General features: G+C 37.4%; 1 protein-coding gene across 4 annotated transcripts in view; it reads left to right on the top strand.

Annotated features, from left to right (window-relative positions):
- The window catches only part of sobp (sine oculis binding protein homolog), a 99,048-nt gene that overhangs the window by 2,681 nt on the left and 70,486 nt on the right, over positions 1–25,881 (top strand). For all 4 annotated transcript variants that reach the window (XM_012962644.3, XM_012962643.3, XM_031901460.1 and 1 more), the window contains exon 2: positions 16,162–16,300. Coding sequence is in view for 3 of the 4 variants with exons in the window: in XM_012962643.3 (XP_012818097.1) it covers positions 16,162–16,300 (139 nt within the window). In the remaining variant the exon portion in view is untranslated. The remainder of the gene's footprint in view (positions 1–16,161; positions 16,301–25,881) is intronic.

Below are 25,881 nucleotides of genomic sequence, written 5' to 3'. Positions count from 1 at the left end.
AAGTGGAAACAGTGTAAAATGAGTTTGAGACAAAATGTCAAGAGGGACACAATGTGCTCTTGTGTAGTTTCATATCTGTAATGTTCAAACAGCCTGGCTATGTTTCCCTTCATCTGAACAGCTTTCATCTGGGCTAGTGTAAAATAAGCCCTGGTAAGTAATCACTGCAGAGCAGAAAGAAAGGAATGTATACAGCAATAGACGGTCTAAGCTGTAAAAACTGTAACCTGAGCATTGGCAAAGGATCGGGTATCAAGGCTTTAAGGTAGGGGAAATGAAAGAAATGAAGAAGAGGGAAACACGAGAGTGGGAATGGAAAAGTCAGCTTGGAAAGTAAAGGGGTAGGAGGAGGCCCCCCTGAGGGAAATTTGGCCCAGGGATTAGGGAATTTTATCATGGTGTACAGTGACCTACTCAAGTTTCAAACCACATTGGATTGAGTTGCCTCTCTCTGCTAACAGAAGAAAAAGAACTGGTGTGCAGGCACCCCCCCCCCAATCTCCACACAGCAATTAAAAGGCAATGCATTTGATATCAAGGGCTGTTTACCCCACTGCACTGTGGGTTTGGCAGTGAAAGAGTTAAGGAAACAGTACAAAAACAATGCCCAGAGTGCACATTAAACTGGTAATGTGCAGAATATCTTAGGTTTAATTGGTGGTCCCTATGGAACTATATTACCACCCTGCTGTGTCTGGTACTTGATTGCTCTTAAAATAATCAATTTTAGAGTGAGTCAGTTCCAGTATTTGCAGAAAGAGGCATGCTTTTACTGTACTAAACGCGGTGGCATTGATGATGGGAAGAACACAGCAACTGCCTTGCGGTGATCTAGTGAGCCTCCTGCGGAAAGACTGACAGGCCAGTAGTATTCAAAGTGACAAGCAGGGTGTAGCCGTAATTACATTTTCAGACAGGAATGCATGGCATTAAAACACGACTGACAATGCTTTGTATAAAGATAAGCAAGAATTGCTTCTACAGTTGTTGTATTGCAGCTCCCATCATCCTCAGCGAGCCACAACTTCCTGGCCCTGCTATTGTAGAATTCTATTCTTCCTTATTTCCTTGGGAAAAATGTTCAAAGTTTGCTCCAAGTCTAGAAGCCCTTAGCAATTAGAAGTTTGCTTTCTGTATCCTAGCTCCAGCAGCCCAATTAAAGATAAATTCTAGACTGGTTGATATGGTTTACTGGACCAGAACAAAACCTTAACTCTACCTCTAATTATCTTATCCATTTAGCAGGGCTGTCCTTAATGATGGCCTAACTAAGTGCAAAATAATTCTATGGAGCCTGATTATTTATAATCCAAAATGCAGATCTGCTACTGTTATTCTGAATCACAACCACCAGCATCCCCTAGGCTGTTGGTGGATCCAGGTACTTGTAATGACAACTAAAGTGGTGTGTGGTGCTTAAGATACCTCCCTCTGTAGTGTACACAGTACAGATTTAGTTGCTATCCCTTCCCAGGTATAAACCTGGTAATGCACTGGAGTTTACTTCCCATAAGCATATAGCTTATTATTTCCAGCTAGTATACAGCTGCTAATCTTCCGATACCTAAAACCTATTGCAGCCCCCCCCCCCCCCACTTGCCTCCCCCTATGACAGCTCTGCTTTTATCTGCCAAGTATAGCTCTGCCCATGCTACTAATTTTGTGAATGTGTAAATATCTATCACATGTATAGAAGGCTGCTAAAAGTTATAACAAATAAATTGTGGAGGGCAGTTCTGAAATTCATGTGGCGCTATGTGGGAGACAGCTGATGATATTAGCTTGGGGACATTATGACAAGTAAATGTTGTTACCCAAACAGATTTTATCCTATGATACGGTCTCTGCATGACGTTGATCGTTCTAATGTAAAGATCCCTGCTGTCTGAAAGCTTATCCCCCCCAGTTCTACATCTGTAATAATACATTTCAGGTCCAAAGTTGCATGGCTGGAAGCTCACACTTGTTGCTCTTTCATGATGCCAGATATCATGTTTCATTTTTGTTATCATTGGTATAATGTACATGACAGTTGTAGCAAATTTAAATTTGATACAATACAACACTGTGTAAAAAAAGTACATGACTCTGCATAGTTTCTCAATATTATATTTCTATGCAGAAACATAAAAAAGTCTGTTTGCCTTGCCTTGACCTTTATCACATTTCTTTTTCTTAGCTATCTCTTCTTCTCTGTATTACCACCCATTCTTTTTCTTTTGCAAATACAGAATCAGAAAGTGGGATAAATCAATACCATTGTATATTGGCTCTCTAACATAGCCCTTTCAGTTATTTATTCCTCCACAATGCATTTATTTTCTGAAGCATGCCAGCCTGATAAGAAAACGCTTTTCTGCAGCGACTGAACATTTCTAAATCTGTGGCCATTTCAACAGGAAGGTCTCAACTTAAGGTGGCCACATACGTGGCGATTTCTGATCTTTCGTGCGACCATCGGTCTCACGAAAGATCGTACAATCGGCCACTAACTGTTCAGGGCTGAAACGGCAGATAAGGAGGTAGAAACGATAGGATTTCTACCTCCTTCTGCCGATTCAGCCCTGAAGGCAGATTTTGATCAGGCGCCTTCTGTAGTACCCGATCAAAATCTTTTAACCTGGCCGATCGGTGAGTCGACCAATATCAGCAGCCTCCTGCGATATCGGTCGACTCGCCGACTTGCCATACACGCACCGAATGTCGTACGAAACGAGGTTTCGTACAATATTATCGGTGCGTGTATGGCCAGCTTTAGACTTCTAATATTTTACTTTACAGACCATACATATCTTTATTTGAGGCTGAAAAAAGTTACATATCCATAAAGATCAACAGTCTCACTGTTGGGACCCTTTTAATGACAGTTCTAACTTTTATATGATGATAAGGAGAAAATTGGTGTTATGTGTTAAACACATTGATTAATTCCCAAAAGAAATCAGTTTGTCGTAATCCCCTTTAAGAATCCTGAAGGTTTGTACATTTTTACATATGTCCCTTTTTTCAGAGTACTGTGTCTTGTACAGGTATCGGACCCCTTATCCGGAAATCCATTATCCAGACATTCCGAAGTACAGAAAGGCCCTCTCCCATAGACTCCATTATAAGCAAATAATTCCAATTTTTGAAAATGATTTCCTTTTTCTCTGTAATAATAAAACAGTACCTTGTACTTATCTCAACTAAGATATAATTAATCCTTATTGGAGGCAAAACAATCCTATTGGGTTTAATTACAGTTTAAATAATTTTTTTAGCAGACTTAAGTTAGGAGATCTGAATTACAGAAAAACCCCTTATTCGGAAAACCCCAGGTCCCGAGCATTCTGGATAATGGGTTCCATACCTGTACAGTGGAATACAGTAAGGATAAACTACTTTCTGCCCTCCAGCTATGGTTGAACTTCATCTCCCAGATCTCCTTATTGACTGTTGTGGTTCTGGGAGTTATAGGTCAAACAGGCTATGGAGGGATATGGCAGTTATAGTATTAAAAAAGCAGGAGGGCAGTAAGTTGGCCTTTTCTTTTATACAGTATTTGCAGTGTAAGGTGCAGAGGGCTTTGTTGTGAATACTGTATATGTGATATAATCAAGGATAGCTACATTTTAGCATTCCAATTGTTGTGTCTGCAGTTCTAAGGATACTGGAATTATAATAGCAGAAGAGCTAAAGCTAAAATATAATCAAATATATGTCAAAAGATATGTTACAGGGAGCCTTAGTTATCCCTGTAATAATATAAAAAGAGATAATGATCTCTCTAATAATGACACCTGTTGGTTTGTACTTTCTATTTCCACATTAAATGCATATCCTTATTTTACCTTATAGTAAAATACCTCTTTGAGTTACTTTTTATTGTAGTGATATTCCTGGCTCATTTATTAATGGGGTAACAGTGTAGCATAGTTCTTGTGACACAGAATTGCAGAAATGTTCATTATATTCATTTTATGCAACTGCAATACTTCAGTACTGTATACTGAATTTGTCGCATTGGTGACTGAAGTTTATAGCAAGATTGGGCAGTGGAGCTGGAATCATTTCAGCATCCTTTTTGTCATCCTGTTATTATTACTTTTATCATTTATTTATTAAAGGAACAGTAACACCAAAAAATCAAAATGTATAAAAGGAATTACAGTATAATGTACTGTTGCCCTGCACTGGTAAAACTGGTGTATTTGCTTTAGAAACATTACTATAGTTTAGTAAATGAAGCTGCTGTGTAGCCATGGGGGCAGCCATTTAAAAGAGAAAAGGCACAAGTTACATAGCAGATAACAGATAAGTTCTGTACAATACAATGGTGTTGTATCTGTTATCTGCTATGTAACCTGTGCCTTTTCTCCTTTTTCCAGCTTGAATGGCTGCCCCCGTGGCTACACAGCAGCTTATTTATATAAACTATAGAAGTGTTTCTGAAGCAAATGTGCAAATTTTACCAGTGCAGGGCAACAGTGCATTGTATTATGATTACTTAAAAACATTTTTATTTTTTGGTGTTACTGTTCCTTTAAGTGCCAACATATTCCTCACCCTGTATTGAGGGGAACAAACAGGTAGAAACAAAACATTACACACAATGGGTCAGCAAACAATGTGACATCAGTGCAGGATACACCCCAATCTCATCATAAGGTTAAAATGAAAACTTAACAAAAAAGTAATTATGCTATAGTTTGAAGTATATCTGAAAAGGAATGTTCACTCAAATTCTCACCTTAATTGGCCTCCGGATTTATTCTATCCCCCATATGTAATAAAAGGCACTAAAGTTGCCCAGTAGCAGTGAACCATAGCAACCAAGATATTTGCTTTTAAAGAGATGACCAGTAAATTCTACCTGCTGATTAGTTGCTATGTTATGCTATGTTACTGCTCCTGGACATACTTAGTTCCTTTTATTACATAACCTCTAAACCTATATCTTAAAAGGGACTGTCACCTAAAACTTTATTCCATATCCTTTTCTATAATGTTAATTGAGCAAAAAACGTTACTTATACTAAATGCATTTTAAAATTTAGCTTCCTTCACTCTTAGAATTCACAATCATGCAGCAAGCAGGGGGGTGCCTCTTATTGAGGCAAGTTTTGTATCATATATTAATATATAATATATATAATATATTTAAAGGATTTTATTATACAACCTTTTGTGTGTGGGTAACAGGTCCCCTTTAAGGCTGGGCCTTCGATATTCCCCTATAAGGGCTAGTCCAACAAATTGAAAACCTCTACCATATTCTATTAGTCCTAAGGACTTGAATCACGACAGGTAGGTGCATTAAAAATGATTTTTCTATATTACTGCTCAATTTATTAACTAATTAGCAGATATCAAAACATACTTTATTATGGCCATATGATTCCAAGACTAACTGGGTAGTTAAGTTACCAAAAGACAAAAAGTGACTTGAATAACTATGTATATCATGACAATTTATAGAAAATATGGGGCACAGTTGAGACATCTTTCAGCACTATTAAAAAAGCTTACAATAAGTAGTATTTAATTTTGCATACCAGAAACAAACTCTTATGTAATAATCACTGATAACTTCCATATTATCTGACATTCAGTTAAGCAAACAAAAAAAAAGTCTATCTGGTGTTTTATAGTCTGTGACCATAAAGATGCATTCTTTAAGAAAATATCTCCCCAGAATTGTTATTGGCACAGACTGAAGCAGCATGATCAGGTAATTCTGAATTCACATTTATAGGCCATTTCTGCATATGTACTACTCTTTCATTTTATCTTAATTTCAGTGGCACAGTATAAGCTGCTTTCAACATTCAAAACATACAGATTTTCTTTGTTTTTTGCAAAAACATTTAAAGCAGAAGTGTAACAACCACAAACTGATATTATCTTGATAGATTTTAATGTATTTATTACTCATACTTCATTACTAATTTTTTTTTTCAGTATGCTTTCCAGTGTTCTTTAGATATATACATGAATATATATACATATACTTCATGCCTTAAAATTTTCATATAGTATTATTACACTGTATAAAAAATGCATAGTGTAGTAAGTCATTGTTTAACTTTAACTTACCATACAAACAAGCTCTTAACTACTGTATGTACCTTTACAGTATAAGCAAAATAAATTGGGGAAATTAGCATATGTGCATTATACATTACTAAATGCAATGTATATTAACCAGTATTTAAATTATGTTTTTGTTTATACACTAGATACACAGTTCTGCATTAAGCATAGGATGAAGTGGAGATAAGATGCATATGCATTTATTATCTGGTTCAGTTTACTGGCTCACCTGTGATGTAACCTGGTGTTGATGTAACCTTTAGCCAGCAGGCCTATTCCTCCACTAGCCATGAAGGATAGATTTGCAATCACTAAGAAACTAGGGTTACACATAAAAATAAGCTGAAGAGAAAGTGATGTAGACTGGGTCTCTATTCATATTGAGCCGTTGTTCCTACTATATTTATTCCTGAGGCCCATATCATTGGAAGGTTACATTTGTCACGTGACTTTGGGTTTTGCATATGTTGTTGCAAATTACTACAGATATAAAGCATGGCTTATGACATGTGGGTATTTGCACTGCTCTCTAAGTGGCATCTTAAAAAGTGTATTTTCTAATGATGATTTAACCTTTTTCTGAACAGCTGTAGGTACTGCAATTCTATTCCAAATCAAACTCTCACAAAGCTCAGACCGTACTCAGACTGGCATTCACAAATCCACTCAATGAATGTTTGAAAACTAGGGTTGCCACATTTTTAAATACAAAACAAAAAGAAAAACAGTCCTTACTATAATTTTAACCTAGCTATGTAGGTGAGCCTTATTAATGGGAGAGTAATACAGGCTGACATCTACATCTGTGGCAGAGTGGGTTATAAACCCCATCCCATACTGCTCAGAATGAACAGAAAAAAAGACAATTGTAGTGCAAAGCTAAACAGAACAGAAGTAGTGCTTGCCACAATTCTGCCTGCTTCTACATTTACTTATATGATGGAGACATTTTCCTCCCTCCAGCTACCTGTCCCTAATCATTTCTCTGTGACAGGTTCACTGTACAGAAAAGCAAATAATAGCTCTGCTGCCTAAAACTCTGTGAAGACATGAGGCAGAGCATTTTGTGAAACCACTTTGTGAAGGTAAAGAGGATCTTAAAACTGTCAGCAAAGGATAAAAAAAAGTCCTCAAAGAATTAAATCTTTAAATACAGATAATACTTTTTATTATTGGGACTGACGACTGATATTGTAGCAGCACTCTCAACCTCAGGTCATAAATTGTTCTTACAGTCTTGTCTCTGAACTATGGTCTGTTTTTTTTAAAAAAAAAAACAAAACAGTGTCATCTTTTGGAAAAGTGTGTAATTTTTAATGTGATTAAAAAATTTAAATGATTCACTCTAAAAAATTTTCCACACCATTTTTGGATTAATTCCCCAAGGTACTTTAGGGTATATTTAGTACATATTATAGTTATTGTAAAAAAGCCTTGTTAGTAATTCTATATAAAAGTTATAAGATTTACAGTACTGCATAGAATGGGTTCAGCTTTTTTTTACAAGTCTGTATTTGTCAAATGAAGCTATTAAGAGGTGCCTAGATAATTAATAATGATTGCTTTACTTGTTAACCCCTAATATCTATGAAAGTATTTCTGGCTCATTGATTTTAGCCTTGCCTAAATTACCATAACCTCCCAGTCTCCTCACAATCTTCTTATTATCTCTCACAGACCTCCTGTTGAGTTGTAATGCACATAAGAGGCATGGCCTAGATGTTCAGAGCATGAGGCTGATGTTCCTGCAGGCATGTTCATCCAAACAGCAACATAAATCAAGTCTCCATATTAATGTTTTTTCATAACCTGTACACAGAGATATTATAATAAATCAGCACATGTGTTTCCCTATAGTAAGCACAGCTCTGCTAGGATATCTAGTTGTCCTTATTTGAATAGAAAAAAAGATATCTTAATCTGATATTTGAGTTTATGCATGGTAAAGAAATTCCTTGCTCTACTTTCGAATATTTAGCTATGCTGTAAATATATCTATGCATTAATGAATGCTGTTTATATTTATACAAGCTACAAACTGTATCTGGACAAAGGAATAAAGGTAGCCAGATGGCACTGATTCACAGTTGTTACTCAAAGGGGCCCATTTACTTACTCACGAACGGGCCGAATGCGTCCGATTGCGTTTTTTTCGTAATGATCGGTATTTTGCGATTTTTTCGGAAAATTGACGCAACTTTTTCGTTACTAATACGATTTTTGCGAAAAAACGCGAGTTTTTCGTAGCCACTCCGAAAGTTGCGCAAAATCTGGCGATTTTTTCGTAGCGTTAAAACTTGCGCAAAAAGTTGCGATTTTTTTCGTAGCGTTAAAACTTGCGCAAAAAGTTGCGATTTTTCGTAGCGTTAAAAATTGCGCAAAAAGTTGCGATTTTTCGTAGCGTTAAAACTTGCGCAAGAAAGTTGTGATATTTTGCCCTGGGAGAGCACAGAGTGCTAGAGAGGTGCTGTATAAAAGTTTATTTGCAAAAAACCCCCCCAAAAATTATAAAAATCTAAGTAAGAAAAAAAAAAAAGTGCTAGAGATAATAAAATGGGGGGGGGGGCATTTAAGAATATTTAGCCAAATATTTAGGGGTCTGTTTGCTAAAGTGGCTTAAATTAAGTGGGAGATTTTACACACAGAATAAATGGCAAATATGTTATGGGCACTTTATTAAATTGCAATTATTCTGGCAACAAAAAATTGGATTGGCAGTTATCCCACTCGCCAGAAAATACGCTACGTACTAATTAGCGCAAGTTTTACTATTCAGCAAAATGGGCTAAAGGCAAAATTGATGCCAGAATATTTGCAAACATTTAACCCATATAGCATATTGATGCTGTTACTGATAAATGTAAGAGTGTAGGGGAAACTACATGAAAGTATAGAATACCATATCAAGGAAGGATAAATAATGACACATTACTCAGTTCAAATGTATAAAACTAAAAACTTTTATTTAAAATAAAAAAAAGGGGGGGGGGAAAAACTTAGGGCTTGCTGCCCTTGAGTTCCCTCATGTCCTGCTGCAGCTCGGCCACCTGGGCCATCAGAGTTTCCAGGCCCTCCTGCATTGACCGAAGTGTGGGGTCAGTCCTCCCAGGTGTTGTTTGGGTCCCCACATCTTCGGTCTGGCGTGATGTACCCTCATCAGCAGGAGAACCTGGTGCCCAGCGCTTGGCCTGGGGAGAGTGTTGGGCCTGGGGGGAGAACTCAAGGGCGGGGGGGGAAAGTGGGGGGAAAGTGGGGGAGAAATCAAGGGGGGGAGTGTCTGGGGCCTCGGGGGACCCTGGGGCCTCGGGGGCCTGCCAGTTTGCTGGGTCCTCGGGGGACCCTGGGGCCTCGGGGGCTGCAGGTCGGGCCTCGGGGGCCATTTGTCGGGCCTCGGGGGCCGCAGGTCGGGCCTCGGGGGCCTCAGGTCGGGCCTCGGGGGCCTCAGGGGCCGCAGGTCGGGCCTCGGGGGCCTCAGGTCGGGCCTCGGGGGCCTCAGGGGCCGCAGGTCGGGCCTCGGGGGCCTCAGGGGCCTCAGGGGCCGCAGGTCGGGCCTCGGGGGCCGGTAGAGGCTGGAGGGCCTGGGGTTGGGCCTGGGGAGGAGGCGCCAGCTGAAGTTCTGTAAAATAATATTGCAAGATGTTATTTTGTGTAATATATTATATATATATACATTCATACACCATCATAAATAACGGGGCCCCTCACAACAACATTTTTTGGGCCCCCCTCCTCCCACGCCCCCAATGGCCCCTCCCCCTGTGAACCCTCACATCAATACAAAGGACACACAGACATTGTTAGCCAGGGCCCCCTAAAACATTTGTGGCCCTTCCCCCAAATGACTCACACTATGGGCCGCTCCCTGCTGCTTCCCCCCTGCTTTAAACTTATTTATGCATATGTATTTGAAAATAGATGTGTATATATATATATACAATAGGAAGTGCTGGGAAGCTGCACACCATAAGGAACAATAACACCTGGGTGCCTGTGGCAAAACAAAATCTAGACAGGCATGGGGTGACAGCACACACAGGATTTTGACAAGGAGTCACAAAGATGTGAAATAATATTCAGAGGTTTATTGTGAGCAACGTTTCAGTTCCTCACTGGCATTATGGTTGGACGTTATGGACGTATGTCTTTTTTCAACCCAACTTACTATGTTACTATGTTACTTTCATCATCCCTGACATTTCTTACATTTGTACCTTTAGTTCAAATTACTTGCTAAATCTTTTACTGAACGTATACTGTAAAAGCATAATAAAGTACAATAATTACCTTCCGCAATTTCAGCGACCAGTTCTGGGCTCCTGCGCTTAAGGTCGGACCACAGCCGCCGGAGATGGTGGGGGCCCACATCAAGGGCAAACCTGCCGAGCAAACCCTCTCTTAGCTCGGCCAGGATTGCCCTCTTCCTCTCGTGGACCCCTAAGTCCCCCGGAGGTGGGTGGTCATATCCTGCACGCAGGAGCACGCTGATTATATAGCGCCTCTCCCCTGGTAGCAAGTCAGAAACCCCAGGCATGATCCTCTCAGTTTGGCTGAATGACACAAAATGGCCCCAAGTCGCACATGTCACGAGATTACAAAATCGCCACAAAATGTCCGCAATTCGCGAGATTACAAAATCGCGGAAAAAAAATATTGCCAAAATATACATAGTAATGTATTTTGCGCGAAAAAAATATTCGCCGCTACAGTACAGTATATTTTGGCGACAACATATTCACCGCTATAGTACTGTATATTAGTAGCGAAATTCCATACATGCCAAGACTTTAGTAAAATTGAGTAAAAAGACACATACTTGAATAAATAACACTGTAAGTCCATATTTTATTGCAAAAAAATCATTTACTGTACTTTTCTATAATTTTTCGCCTGCCTGTAGTAGGTGTTAATTTTCGCATAGCCGAATGCGATATTTAGCGCGCAAAAGATATAGTGAATCATGCGATCGTATTTTCAGTGCGGAAATTAACGCATGCGCTAAAACTTGTGCGAGAAATAACCATGCGAAAATGGCGATTTTTCGCACGCGATAATTCTATGGTGAATCGCGCGCAAATTATTTTGCGTTTTTTACTAAAGTAAAGTGCGATAATTTTTATCGCACTTTACTTTAGTGAATCAGGCCCTTTAAGTTTTAACGCTACGAAAAAGGCGCAACTTTTCGCGCAAGTTTTAACTATACGAAAAAATCGCCAGATTTTGCGCTACTTTCGGAATGGCTACGAAAAATTCACGTTTTTTCGCGCAAATCGTATTGGTAACGAAAAATTCGCGATAATTTCCGAAAAGTTGTAAAGGCGCCGAAAAAATCGCAAAAAATACAAAAAAGTCGCAAAATGTTCGTTTCCAATCGGAATTTTTCCAATTCGGATTCGAAATCGTGTCTTAGTAAATCAGCCCCAAAGTGTAATATTTTTATTAAACACACTCAGACTCCGAGAATAATGCATTAAGAAGTATGGACCTCTGATACAGAATTTGACATTTTACATCAATCATGTATCTACTCTGTACATAATGCAACACTAGCCACTGACTCAAAAGATGTTTTTTCCTACTCTCTGCTATGGTTACTTTTATTCATATCATCCTACATATACTTGCTCCTGTTTTTGATGTTGCTGTGGTGCAGAGATTTCAGAGTTTCAGCTGTTCTGAATGTTAACATACCAGTTGCTGAGGACAGTGGCAGTTCTAGTTAACAGTATAGCCACAGGGTATCACAGGTAATGGCAATGGTGTAAAATTTTAACATGCAGCAGGAATCAAAGGAAGCAGAGAATATCTTTCTCATTCTTTTGAAAAATTGCAGTTGCAATGGAATGGAATATAATTTTCTGTACTCTTTAATATTGTATCTATGTATGGAATCAGCACTGAAATATGATAATTTGAACTTTCACTTGTAGCAAGTTCTATTTCATTAACTTTAGTTTGGAGTCCTAGTGCTCTTCTGAATTTAAGATTTACTGAACAGGGTCCTCATGACCTTTTGTTCCTGTGATTTGGCACCAGTGCTCGACAGCCTTGGCTCCCCTAGTATCAAGTACTCATCTATGCTGTAGCTTTATCAGCAAATGAAAATGATGAGCAGCATGTAAAGTTAATCGTCACCAGTAGTTTAGATTTCCATGTCATGCTTTTTTAGTTTTTGGTTAACACTCCCCTTTTAAAAGTCCCATCAGATTAAGTGATATACTCCTAGTTGCATGTTATCAGAACACTATCTCATCTCAGCTGAGATTTGTAAGGAGAATATTTTCCTTTGTTGAAAAGAAACTTATTGCTTACTTTTATTTATGCATGAATAAAGGGATAGGTATCAGTATCACACTGGGTGTCATCAATAAATGCTGGGCCACTTCTCAGGTCTAAATACAGAGCATATCTATACTGTGTATTGGCTCATCCACGTCCTGCTTCTGCGTTTTGTACTGGAGGGTCAGTTCCTTTATAAGTGTGCAATTTATTCTGCAAAACATACATTAGATATTTTCCATTAGATCCAATTCCAGTGCAGTGCTAGAAAAAATAACAAAAGCCTAAATGCACAAAACTGGTAAAAGATACTGCTTATTTGAATGAGTTAAACACTTGTGAGTATGGTTAATATTTTTAATTCCACCCATTGTTATAATATTTGTTCAGTATTTTGTATGAAAATAAAAACAAGGGATGAATGGGAATATGGTTCAGACGAGAGCATGTATGAACATAAGAATTTCCATTACAGCACTATGTTTTTTCAAGGTCCTTGATCAATGTACAAGTGTAGATGAAGCTTACATCTTCTCCCAAAATTGTCCCTGTAAGAGTTTTGATTGAATTCATGTATAAGCTTCTTACTTGACTGTAGTAGCTAGAGATTGTAGCTAGGCCATTTTGGGTACAAATATTTACTCTAGTTGCACCTTGTTTTTATAGGATTAGTGGTCCCTCCGCAAATATGAACCATAAAGGAGGTCTTGAACACAAAGGTCTGAAAAACAGAATTTTAATATGAAAAGATTCTTTCTATATGTTTTATGTATTTGGATCTCAGTGAAAACCTTTATTTATCCTGACCATTTCCTGCTTTATATCATTGTGCTCTTCTATAATATGTAGTAGGGAGTTTGATATAATTTATAAACTATAGTTTTTATAGGTAACATTCAAAAAAGAAACAAAATGCTTTAGCTAGTTTTTGGGCTCATGGCTATTGCTAATTTGGTTTATTCAGTTAAAAGCTCCACCATTGATTTATCTTTTTTTTTTATAGCAACAGGGGAATCCACCTGTTTAAAATAAACTGTGTAAAGGAGAGCACATTAAATCTGAGAGATTTTAAGCACAGGCTTTCATTAATGGGGATAATTAACTTATAGGAAGTACCTTGTAACCTCTTTCAGAGTTAATTGCTAGGGAACAACATCATCTTTTTAATCACAAAAAGACTTAATGAAGCATCTTATTCAAGCAAGCTGACAAAGAAGGGAAATGTAATTAAAGCAGCATCTGTAACAAGTTATTTTTACACGTTTGTAATATGTTAGAACTCACACATATTAATGTAATTAAAATAAGAATGTTACTTGGTATAATACATTTGTAACAGTTTCATTTAAATAGTTCTGCTGGGAAATGAATTTTCATATCCTTTATTATTATTTTTTTTTTTATTGCGCCTATCGTTTGTTATTATATGGCTGATTAATGAATGATTAATTTAACCCACTTGACACTTGAAACAGCCCATCTGTTTTTTTTGTTTAATTGTGCTGACATTTCGTTTGTTCAAGGAGTATAAAGCTGGCCATACATGGCAATATTTGCTTGTCACTAAACAAGCAAATTTTTCTACCAATATGCCCATATAAAGGGGGCGATTTCAGAGTAATCCATTCTTTTGGCCCTTAGGCTAAACGTTTGGATTACAACAACAGGAATAGGAGCCATTGAAATGAGGACCACATCAATAAGCTGATCCGATGGGTGTAACATAGTCACTACTGAATACTGACTTTTTGTGACAGTCTTACAGGTAGGACCAATTATTATAAAAGGAACATGATTGAATGGTGTAGAGCTGAGATTCCCAAACTATGGGTCTGGTGCCAGTAGAGCATTAAGGCTAAGGCTGTTTTGCCCAGTCTGAGATTTAAGGTGCTTGCTCATTTGTTGTACATGGACATTAGACATCTAGCATTGTGATTATTATATATTTATTTATATGTTAAAAACTTTTCTATAAACTACGGTGGGCTCACCCAAATGTTGACACCACATTGTATAGAGGGTAGGTTGTCCAATCCTCATTTACAGCTTTTTGAAACTTTTGCCTTATTTCCTCAACTACTTTTAGCACTTATGTTTGATGATAGCTCAGGTCTTCAAGCCCATCTTATGTCTGCAATTTGCTCCATTCATATTGTTGCTTATTTCTCCTATCTTTTCGCTTTTTCCTAATCTGCTTTCCTTGGCATATCTGACTTCCAGCATGATTCTCCTTAACATAAATTTCTGCTATTCTGCCACCACTTAAGGTGGCCATACATGTTCAGATTTTAGTCTTTTTCCAGCAAAAGTTGTATGCCCAGCTTTAGTGTCTTTTATCTACGTAGTGTCCATTTAGCATATATGCTACGTCTTGCCATACCATTTCTACACGCTTACCTTCTCTAAAACATTTCTGCCACCCTGATCCCTCCTGTTATTTCATTACACTGCAGTGCCTTCCTTTGGCATGTTTTTGTCTTACCTACTCACGCTTTGGTATAATATTATCTCTATCTCTATCTATTTTTGCAATATTGCTGGGTTGTTAATATACCCCATTACATGTATGAACAGATTGCTTTATGGGATACCAATGGAAATGTAGGGAACATCAATGGAAATGGAAATGTAAATTCTGTATTAAAATGCAGTAGGAAGTATATATCATTATAGCATGTTTACTGCGTTGCCAATACTCTGTGACAATATTTTAGTGAGTTTTTTTATGAAGTACTTTTCTTTCACTTGCTTAAATACATGATGGTATCAGGAATAATCATGTTGTTTTATTTTCTTTTCCTAGTGATTTGTGTGATTTAATATCAATAATACTCTAATAAAAGTTATATCTTGTTTATTGAAACTGCTGTTTGGAGAGAAATTAAGTGCAAGCTTCCCATTTTTCATATTACAGTCTTTCCTACATTCTTGTTGAATTAAATGTTTTTACTTCATTCATTAATACTACCGATTTAATTGAAAGCTAAATAAAAGCATTTTAGTCATAAGCTAATTATTGTTCCATGTCCAACTCTATTGTTCATAGATTAAAGAAAGAAAACTTAAGAATCCTTAGGGGCTTAAAGAAATATTGGATAATTGCCTTTATTCATTTTTTAAAGAAAATAAATGGAGGATTTTTTTAGTTAGGGTGTTACAGGTAAGGGGTGTATTACCCAGAAACTAGTTGTTCAGAAAGCTCCAAAATATCAAAACAACCCTTTCTCCGTTGAGTCCTGTTTAAGCAAACAATTTTTATTTTTTGACTGATTTTCTTTTTTTGTGCTAATATAAAACATTGCATTGTACTAAAGTGTGTGGTTCCATTTAATCCCTCTGTGGCTTAATTTGCATATACAAATAAGGATTCAAATTAATTTCGGAATTTACAGGAATAACTTCTGAGGAGCAAATCATCACCCCGAATGGAGGTTGCAGCCAGAGATCCATATGTTACCTATTCCATGCCACCTGAAATTCCCAATTTAAAAACCAGGACATTCCAGGCCTATTCTGCCATGGGAATGCCTAATGCTGAAATCCAACCCACTTTCTGAAAAGTCACAGACTTTCTGGTCTTAAGATTCTGGACTGTACTGCCTAAAATGGGAAAGGAGGGAGGATTGATATTTATTCTCTATTTTAGATTTGAAAGGTTATTAGCTGTGTACTCATATGTTATTTTTTTATCTTACTTGTGCAAATAAGAGGAGATTTATTGTTATGCAATCATAGGCATGATAAGCTCATACTCTTACAAGATGTGTATATATTGCATAAAAATGAACAAGCCATTCTTTTCTTTTATTTAAGAACTTTGCTGAAAACACCATGAATGAGCTTCTTGGATGGTATGGCTATGATAAAGTAGAATTAAAGGATGGAGAAGATATTGAATTCAGGAACTACCATGCAGATGGGGAGAATCGTCAGCATATTTCTGTTCTCAAAGGTAATGTCCTGGACACCAGTTATACATAGATGTAATAAATATTGTAAAACAATTCATTAAAGCAATATATTGTCTTTAAGTATAATTTAACTAACATTTTTCTTCATGATAACAGAGTTATTTGTTCTAAAGTAAAAGTTTAATTTTTAAAAAATGATTTCCCTTTTCTCTGTGATAATGATGGTAACTAAGCTGCATGAATCCATACTGGTGTCAGAACAATCCTATTTGGTCTATTTAATGCTTAAATATTTTTAGCAGACATAAGGAACAGTGATCCAAAGTATGGAAAGATCCCTTATCCAGAAACCTGTATATATATATATATATATATATATATAAAACTTGTAGATCCAGCGCTCCCAAGCTTAGCCAATAGACCCGGGTGCTACCAATTGAGCATAAATAAATAAATATTCGAATGTAGATTGGTGCACACCGGGAATCCTTTAAAATATAACTTTTATTAAATAATTAATACATCATAGGACAGGCCAACGTTTCGGTCTGCATCTTGATAAAGGTCTTAGATGCAGACCGAAACGTTGGCCTGTCCTATGATGTATTAATTATTTAATAAAAGTTATATTTTAAAGGATTCCCGGTGTGCACCAATCTACATTCGAATATTTATATATATATAAATATGCACAACAATAATATATATTATATATATATATATATTATTGTTGTGCACTAAGTATGACTATTAACTTGGGAAGGAGTTTAATATCATGGTATTGTATGTTTGTCTGTGAAGGCTATATAGCCATTGAATGAGGTTAAAGTGTTTTGGACTGGGTGTTTTTCAAGATCTTAAAGTTTTGTGCTTCTTCATCCGGCATGTATCGTGTATTTAAAGAGAACTATTACCTTTTTGTCTTCAGGGTTAAGCTTCTATTTTTTGTTTCCTTTAATAGTACAAAAGCATTCTGGACATATTAATATCTATAGATTTAAAGGGGAACTGTCATGCTACTCACCATGGCTAAAATATTCTACAGAGACATTATAATAGTTATGTAGCTGTTTTCTTCACCAACATAAATACTGTGCAATTTGAGTAAAAATTGGCCCAATGTGTGCACTGACAGGTGCAGTGAATGGCATTGGATTGGGAGACATGTTTAACATTAGCCTAAGGGCTGCAGAGTACCATCATGACCAAACTCTAGGGATCTCAGTGGGACACTTTTTATTAATTGCCATGGAAAGTTCAGGTAACCCTACCTGGTTCTAAAACTACTGTTGCCAATGTACTAAAATACATTATCCTTCACAACAGCATGAAACTACTCTTACATGGTCTAGTTTTTAAACATGGTTACTGCTTAGCCCCTGCCCCAACAGACTGGATTATTCATATGACATATTCTGCCCAGTTTAGTCAGGTTACACTGTGAGCCCATGTCTCTTCCTGCTGGCTCATGACCTGTTTCTATGCCAGTGGGTGGAATTAACTAATGGAATTTTACATCCATAGTAACAAGATTTATTTAATTGTATTGCCAGACTGTCTCTCCCAATTTTGGTGAAGGATCGCCCAGATGCATGACAATTAGTCAGTTCCGTCTAAAGCTCAAAAACTGGCCAACTATCTCACAATTTTGATGCACAGTTTTAACTATATAAATCTAAGTAGCTGGTGCATAATTCTGTGGAAAAATATAATAATATCCCTGTTCATCTAAGCAAACATGAAAAAGCAATTACTGTTTAGGAGAATGGCATTTAAATTCAAACGTGGAGTTTATGTGGTAATCTAAAAATTAAATAAACTCACTACTGATAGATGTATAAACTGGAAAAGATTGTTGCTACATACCTTTCCCACACATTTTTATGGAATATCTACTAGGTATGAACCAAAATTTGTTAAAGAGACCCACACAACACAGAAATCTCTAAATATAGTTATCAATGTAACTATCTACATAACCCATACTGCATTTCAATGAGATGTTCCTTTTCTTATTGATGACGCATTGTGGGATTTGGAGGATGCAGGCTGAAGGTAGGCTGAGAACAGTCAACTGCTGTAAAAAAAATGTTTGCGTCTCAGCAGGAGAACAGGGGGCCAGGCTTTGGTAACAGGTTCCAAACCATATTATTACATAAAAAGGCTGCATATTTTGTAATTGATGTATATTGCAAAGTTGCTTGAAATTATGTTTTCTTTTCAAAGTTGTGTTTGAGTGGACTTCCCCTTTAAAGATGTACTAGTAATACCTTTATAGAAGATGTAGGGGAAAGCGGAAGGAACATTTGCATATACTTTCCAAGATTTTCATAGGTAAAGATTTAGTAGATCACATACATATTAAAAAGATGCACTAGGAGGGTAGGCTTACCACTAACAATGTTGGGTGCAGGTGCACAAGCCCCAGACCTTCAGCCTTTCACCAAGAGTATAGGCTGGCACGGATCCAGACCATAACTGAATAGTAGAACATTGGTAGCAGTTCTTCCAGTGTAAAAAATTAAGTTTATTGCTATGTACTGTATCATAGACAGTCATGATGAATAGGCTGACACGTTTTGTGCACAATACAGGTCAGGCTATTTAGCATAATTGTCTAAGCTATTTAACAATAATGTTTCTACAAGAACTGCCACCAATTTTCTACTTTTTGGTTGCAGTCCAGATCAGTGTAAACCTATACTCCTTGGTGCTACGATATAATAGCCCTTCAATGTAATAATTCTTATAATTGTTTAAGAGTTATGTAACAATAATTTGTTTACACTACAAGTACTGCCACCAATTTTCTTCTTTTCGGTTGCAGTCAAGATCAGTGTAAGCCTATACTTCTTGGTGATAAGATATAATAGCCCTTCAATGTAAAAAAGTATCAATTTCATACTCCTGTATACCATCTGTAGCAGTGGGCAAGATTCCCTGGAAAAAAACATTTAGCTAATTTTCCTCCAATTACAGTTATAGACAGATTACAGATATAGACAGATATAGACATCCTAACTCAGTCAATAAATATAGATATTGATTGTTATGTTTTAGGCAATAGTCATATCTGAACTTTCATTTTTAAATTATCAGCTACTTTCTTAAACAATTATAAGAATTTCTGTAGAAAGGTGGCTAAGAGGGAAAAAAGACAACTTTTTTTTAGCTTTTTCTATTCTAAGGCAGTATTGCAGGATCTTATGTACAATGCACATCAGTAAATTTATTGGGATCTGAAAAGCAATCAGGCTGTCTTCTTAGTGCTTATAGTGCAGAGCATCTAGAAAATATACTTCACATTAATTAATATGAATGTTTTCAGTGCATTGAATTCTGAAAATGGTTTTGTCAGTTTATCATCTTGAGTACCATATAGTAGAAGATTTTTATACAAATGAACCATGTTGATTTCTGTAATGCTGTAACTTTATTAGAAACTGTAAAATCTTAGCTGATCTTACAATATAAAAACTATCCTATGCAGGGCCGCCATCAGAAATCACGGGACCCCTCCCACCAGTACAAAGGACTCACAGACATGAGACATTGGTAGCCAGCAGGGCCCCCCTAATACATGGTAGCCAGCAGTGCCCCCCCCCCTAGTACATTGGTAGCCAGCAGTGCCCCCCCCCAGTACATTGGTAGCCAGCAGTGCCCCCCCCTAGTACATTGGTAGCCAGCAGTGCCCCCCCCTAGTATACTGTAGCCAGCAGTGCCACCCCCTAGTACATTGTAGCCAGCAGTACTACCCCCTAGTACATTGGTAGCCAGCTGTGCCCCCCCCAGTACATTGGTAGCCAGCAGGGCCCCCCTAGTACATTGGTAGCCAGCAGGGCCCCTCCCCAGTACATTGGTAGCCAGCAGTGCCCCCCCCTAGAACATTGGTAGCCAGCAGTGCCCCCCCTAGAACATTGGTAGCCAGCAGGGCCCCCTTGTACATTGGTAGCCAGCAGGGCCCCCCCTAGTACATTAGTAGCCAGCAGTGCCCCCCTAGTACATTGGTAGCCAGCAGGGCCCCCCCCAGTACATTGGTAGCCAGCAGTGCCCCACTTAGTACATTGGTAGCCAGCAGGGCCCCCCTCCAGTACATTGGTAGCCAGCACAGCACAGCCCCCCGCGTCTTGGCGTCTTCAGCGGTGGCTTTGCGCTCCTCCGGCGAGGTACCTCGTGCGTACTGACGTGCATGTATGCACGGGGAGCGACCAATAGGATCACCCGCTGACCACCAATGACAGGGCCCAGAATTGATTAAAGGGGGCCCGAGCTACTAAGAAAACTGTAGCACGGCCGGGCCCCCTTTTAAAGTTAAAATCGTCCGGGCCCGGCACGACTGTACCCCCTGTGCCCCCCTGATGGTGGCCCTGATCCTATGCTAGGATTCTGTTTACATGAAAAATATTCAATGTGTAGTTTTGCATTTAGGCACATTTCTATGAAGGCATGAATATACCTACACAGACACATACATTGTGGCTCAATAAAAAGTATTCTAATATTCTAATACTATGCTTTCTAAAGTCAGGGGAGGATAATTAATTAAAGTGAATATAGTGTGCAAAACCTATGCATGGCTGGTACTGCTCAGGGGAGGTTTAGTAACTTGCACAGCATACACAAATTTGCACAGATAAAGAATGATGGTGTGTTCAGTGTTTTAATTTTTTTATGTTGCTAATAAAACCTATTTCCATGACCGTATTGTAAACAAGCATTAACAGCCAACATCATACCACTAAGCTGTACCTTATCGAGAAAGTCTGGGTCTTGTTTTTAGGAGCACTAAAGCTTAACTAAAGAAGTATGGCAGACATGTTATACACATATGTATGTTTTGGTTTCTGTACCAGCTCAAGGCAACCACAGCCCTTTAGTAGGGAAAATCTGTACCCCAAAGATGCCCCAGTAGCTCCCCATCTTCTTTTCTGCTGATTCCCTGCACATGTTCTGCACTGCTGTCAGTTACTGAGCTTAGGGACTAACTCACAATTTACTTTATAAATGTAGACTGATTAGGAAATAATACAAATTATTAGTACATGGCAGCTCTGAAATCAGTGAAATCAGTATTACAAATTAATAATTATCCCTGTAGCATCACCTAATATGGCAAACCTAATTTTCTGCTTCATAACTTGCAATGACTCCTAAGCTTAGCTTCTCAACAGCTGCTCAGAGCACACTTAGCATGTGAGTGCCACTCCCAAGATGGGGAGCTCCTGTGACAACTTTGAAAGCCTTGACCATTACTACTATACAGATGTTGAACCTTTAGGCTTGTCCAATAAGTTCAATATATAAAATATGGCATTTCTAGCGATATTCTTTTTTAGGGTTTTGTTCTCCTTTAAGTAAAATCTTCTCTGATTTAAATCTGCTACAGGGTCTCTTGAGGAGTGTTTAATTGGGCATGAATGATCAAGCAGGAATGATGGTGCACTTTCTGGCTTGTTTTAAAGGGCCAGCCTGATATTTTGAATATCTCGGGGTCATTACAGTATAGATAATCAAAGTACTGTGAATGATGGTTAACAAAAATTCTTCTAGTAAACAGAGTACACAAATGTAAAAAAATAATATATGCAAATAAATTGAATTATTATTTGGATATCAGGTGTGGCTAACTCATACATGCATTTCATAGCCCATGAATACCATGCATACTTAAAGTACTGCAGTCAGAAATATATGGTTATTATCTATAAATGAACAGGAATTAATATATATGAATTTGTAATTTCTGTTTTGTAAGAGTAGTATATTTCCTTTGTACATTGCTTCTTCGTAATCAGAATACAAATCATCTCCAAGGATCCTATTGCAAGACATGCAGAATATTAATCTGAGCAATTATTAAATTCTCTAAAATCATTTTCCCATTTATAGTGGATTATGTATTATGAAGAACAGTCGTATGCTTAGTGCAGTAGCCCTAGTAAATGCTGGGGTTTATGCTTTAGAATTCACAGTACACATGTGGCATGATAATATGTAAAATATATTATGCCAGCAAAAAACTTTGGTGGTGTATTTTAAAGAAGTCAGCCTTAGCACTGTTTTTTGAGATTTGTTGTATTATTTAATGACACCCCAGCCTTTTGGCTTCAAATATCTTAGATTCTGCAAAGGAACACAAACTAAAATATAAATATGTATGAATGTTACAGAATACCCCATCACATATATAAAAAGTGAGCTTAAAGGAACAGTAACACCAAAAAATGAAAGAGCTTTAAAGTAATAAAAATATAATGCACTGTTGCCCTGCACTGGTAAAACTGGTGTGTTTGCTACAGTAACACTACTATAATGTATTAAATATATATATATATATATATATAAATTATAGTAGACTTTCTGAAGTAAATACACAACTTTTACCAGTGCAGGGCAGCAGCACATTATATTTTAGTTACTTTTATACACTTTCATTTTTTGGTGTTACTGTTCCTTTAAGCATTAGGCTTCATTTACGGAACCCAGCCAGGCACCAAGCTGCCACCCCAGTGACTTCCAGAAGCTACTTTGCATATCTCTTTCTCCAGCCCTTGCTTATAAAGTCAATGCAAATTTTCTTTGTGGTTCTCTTGCTCATGTCTAACCAATAGCGATATAAAGTCCAGAGCTGAAAAGAAATAACTGGCTGATTTATTCATACTTGCGTGTCCTCTTTGCTGCTACAGAGATTTGCTCTCCAGTCCTCTATTCTTTAACCAAGCCTTTTGTTTTACTAATTATTGCTTGTGTTTAACACAGTATAGAGCTGCTGCTCGTGTACATTTTCCCTTTGCAGTAAATGATATTCCGACCTTGGCCCGACACTGCTAGTTCTGCCTGCAGTGTGTTAGCAAGCTATGAAGTTGCCCAATGTGCATATGCAAGTGGTTCACTGTGAGCATAATGTTGTCAGCACAGAATTATCAAAGAGAATGAAAATGTTACATTTTGCTCAGTCTTTGTGTATTTTATTTATGTAGGTGATATAGTGATCTTATTCTTTTCATCCTTTTGGAGAGTCTGCAAATTATACCACCCTGCAAAAAGCAGGCTACACTTCTCTAAATATTTTGGTGAAGGGGAGGTAAGTGTACTACAGGTATGGCACCTGTTATCCGGAAGGCTCAGAGCCAGGGATTTTACGTATAAGGTTTTTGAAATTTGGATCACCATACTTTAAGTCTACCAAAAAGTAATGTAAACAATAAATAAACCAAATAGTATTGTTTTGCCTCCAGTAAGGAATTATTTTTTATTTTGGATCAAGTACAAGGTACTGTTTTATTATTACTGAGAAAACAGAATTGTAAAAAAAAATTATAATTATTTGCTTAAAATGGACTATGAAAGATGGCCTTCCTGTAATTTGGACCTTTCTGGATAATAGATTTTCGGATAAAATGGTCTTATACCTGTACGATGTAAAAAGACACATTTAGCTGCAGTATACAAAAAGGCAATGATTTTACTGTAAAAATTGTAAATTGTACACAGTAACTACAGCTGCTGAAAATGTAAAATGCATCACTATCCAAAAGCTACAGCAACACAACTACAAAGTTTATGCTTACGAGTTTGTATATTTTGGTGCAGTGCCACCCTAGACACTGGACTGCAGCACACCCACAAATCCCCCCACCCCCTCCTCTTGTGCAGAATGCAGATATACACGTAGCTGGATGCAATTGCTTAGTGAATGAGCAATATGGGGCATGATTCTAATCCTCTCAGTGCTTTAGCACTGTCCCTTTTAGTCTTCACCCAGAGCAGACACACCCAGGGGTGCCCCAGAAGTTGTCAGGGGTGGCAAAAAGCCACTCCTGATACTTTTAAGAGCCGAATTTCCGATTTTTAAAATGGAAATTTGGCTTTGCTAGTGCAAGAGTGCAATTGCGCTCTCTACACTACTGAGGCGGTCCCCCTCTAGTGCTGTAAAGGTAAGCACAGGGAGCGGCTCATTGGCCAGAAACGCCCCTCAACAAACTATTTGATGACAGGATTTACTTAGTCGTAAGATTCCAAAAGAAAACTTTTTTTACATTTTGTTTCAGACGGTGTTTTTCAAGACTTGCCTAAGAGAAGCTTGTTTTTTGTCATAAAAATAACTTTTCCTATAAGAAGTTTTATTACACACACATTAAAAATAAATGCACAATTCATTTCTGTCAGTAGATGATTTGTAAAATACCTTTGCTGGCTCTGAAAACATACGTGAAAAACTTTACAGAGGAAAAAGTGTTCACATTTTTTCCACTGACAGCTTTCATTCATGCCTCTGCTCCAACTGTAATAGCTGTCCTTGTACAAAGTTTTTCACAGACCACTAAACCATAGAAACCAATAAGCAGTTAGCTTTTACTAAAATATTGTAGTTTTATTGGTTAATGGTTGTTTTTGTGCATTATCTTCTTTGATCAGTGTATACATCTATTTATTGTACATAATAATAATAATGATAATAATAAACTCATTGGTTTTTCTGGGTGGCAGAACTTTGTCAATTGCATTAAATACATCTTGTCTAAATGCATTGACTTTTCTTGATGCACTTTTAATATTTGCAAGGGCAAAACTAGTTGTGGTTAGAGCAATGACACGCCAGAGGTTATTTGCCTGCAATAAATCTCCTCTACCAAGGGTGACTAATCTCACTTCTCTTCCGCTAGCTAAAATATAAATCACCGGCACGGCTTCTTTGCAAAGTAGCCCAAATTTGCCTCTGAAGGAAACTTCGGACTGCTTTGCTGTGTGTGTTTCCCCACCGGCGATTAGCATTTTAGCCAGTGGGAAGGAAACAAGGGACCTTTGTGTAGCCAAGGGTGTAGCCAGGGATGTAACCAAAACCCCTGTCAGTAATCACCTCTGGAAGGTTGACGTCTGCATTGGAATTATAGCTTTTAAAAAAATAACTACTAATAACATGTAAAATAGCAAGTAAAACATCATCCTTCTTCACATTCGCAAACTCAAACTAAGGGGGTGATTTATCAATGTTCGAGCTTGATATTTTTTTTTTCATGATTCGAAATTTTTGCTCGTAAAAAACTTGAACTCGAAAAAATGGTTCAAGAACTTAACTGTCTGGTATTTATTAAGTGCAAAAAAACTGAAAACTCGAATGTAAAACCAAAAGCCATCTAAAACTTTGCCAGTTTCTATAGAAGCCAATGGGAGTTGTACTAGGCAAGGTCAAGTCATATTTTTAATTTGAGATATTCAAGTTTTGATTTTTTTGCTCGAGTTTGTAAACTCGAAAATTAAGGTATCTGAGATTTTTTAAATTAAGTTTCTTCTTAATAAATAAGCGAGCATTCAATGCTAGTTTATTCAATCTAGAATAACAAACTCAAATTCACTAACTTGAAAATTGATAAATAAGCCCATAGATGAATTTGACATGTAGTGGCATGTTTACATTGGTAAAAAATATTTTAGCATAAAAGGAAAATCTGAAATTATTGTTAACGTGACAAACTGAAGATATCTAGCTTGCAACATCTTTCCCGATCTCATCATTATAATGAGCATATTTTTTGTTACGGTGCTTTCATTTACTGCAGATTAGAATGCTGTTCACGTAGCCTTGATTTAGCCTGAAGATCCTTGCGCTTTTTACTGTGAG

The sequence above is a fragment of the Xenopus tropicalis genome, chromosome 5 (assembly GCF_000004195.4).
Source record: "Xenopus tropicalis strain Nigerian chromosome 5, UCB_Xtro_10.0, whole genome shotgun sequence".
Classification (NCBI taxonomy): domain Eukaryota; kingdom Metazoa; phylum Chordata; class Amphibia; order Anura; family Pipidae; genus Xenopus; species Xenopus tropicalis.
Note: the sequence above shows the minus strand (reverse complement) of the source record. Positions and strands in the feature narration are given on the sequence as shown.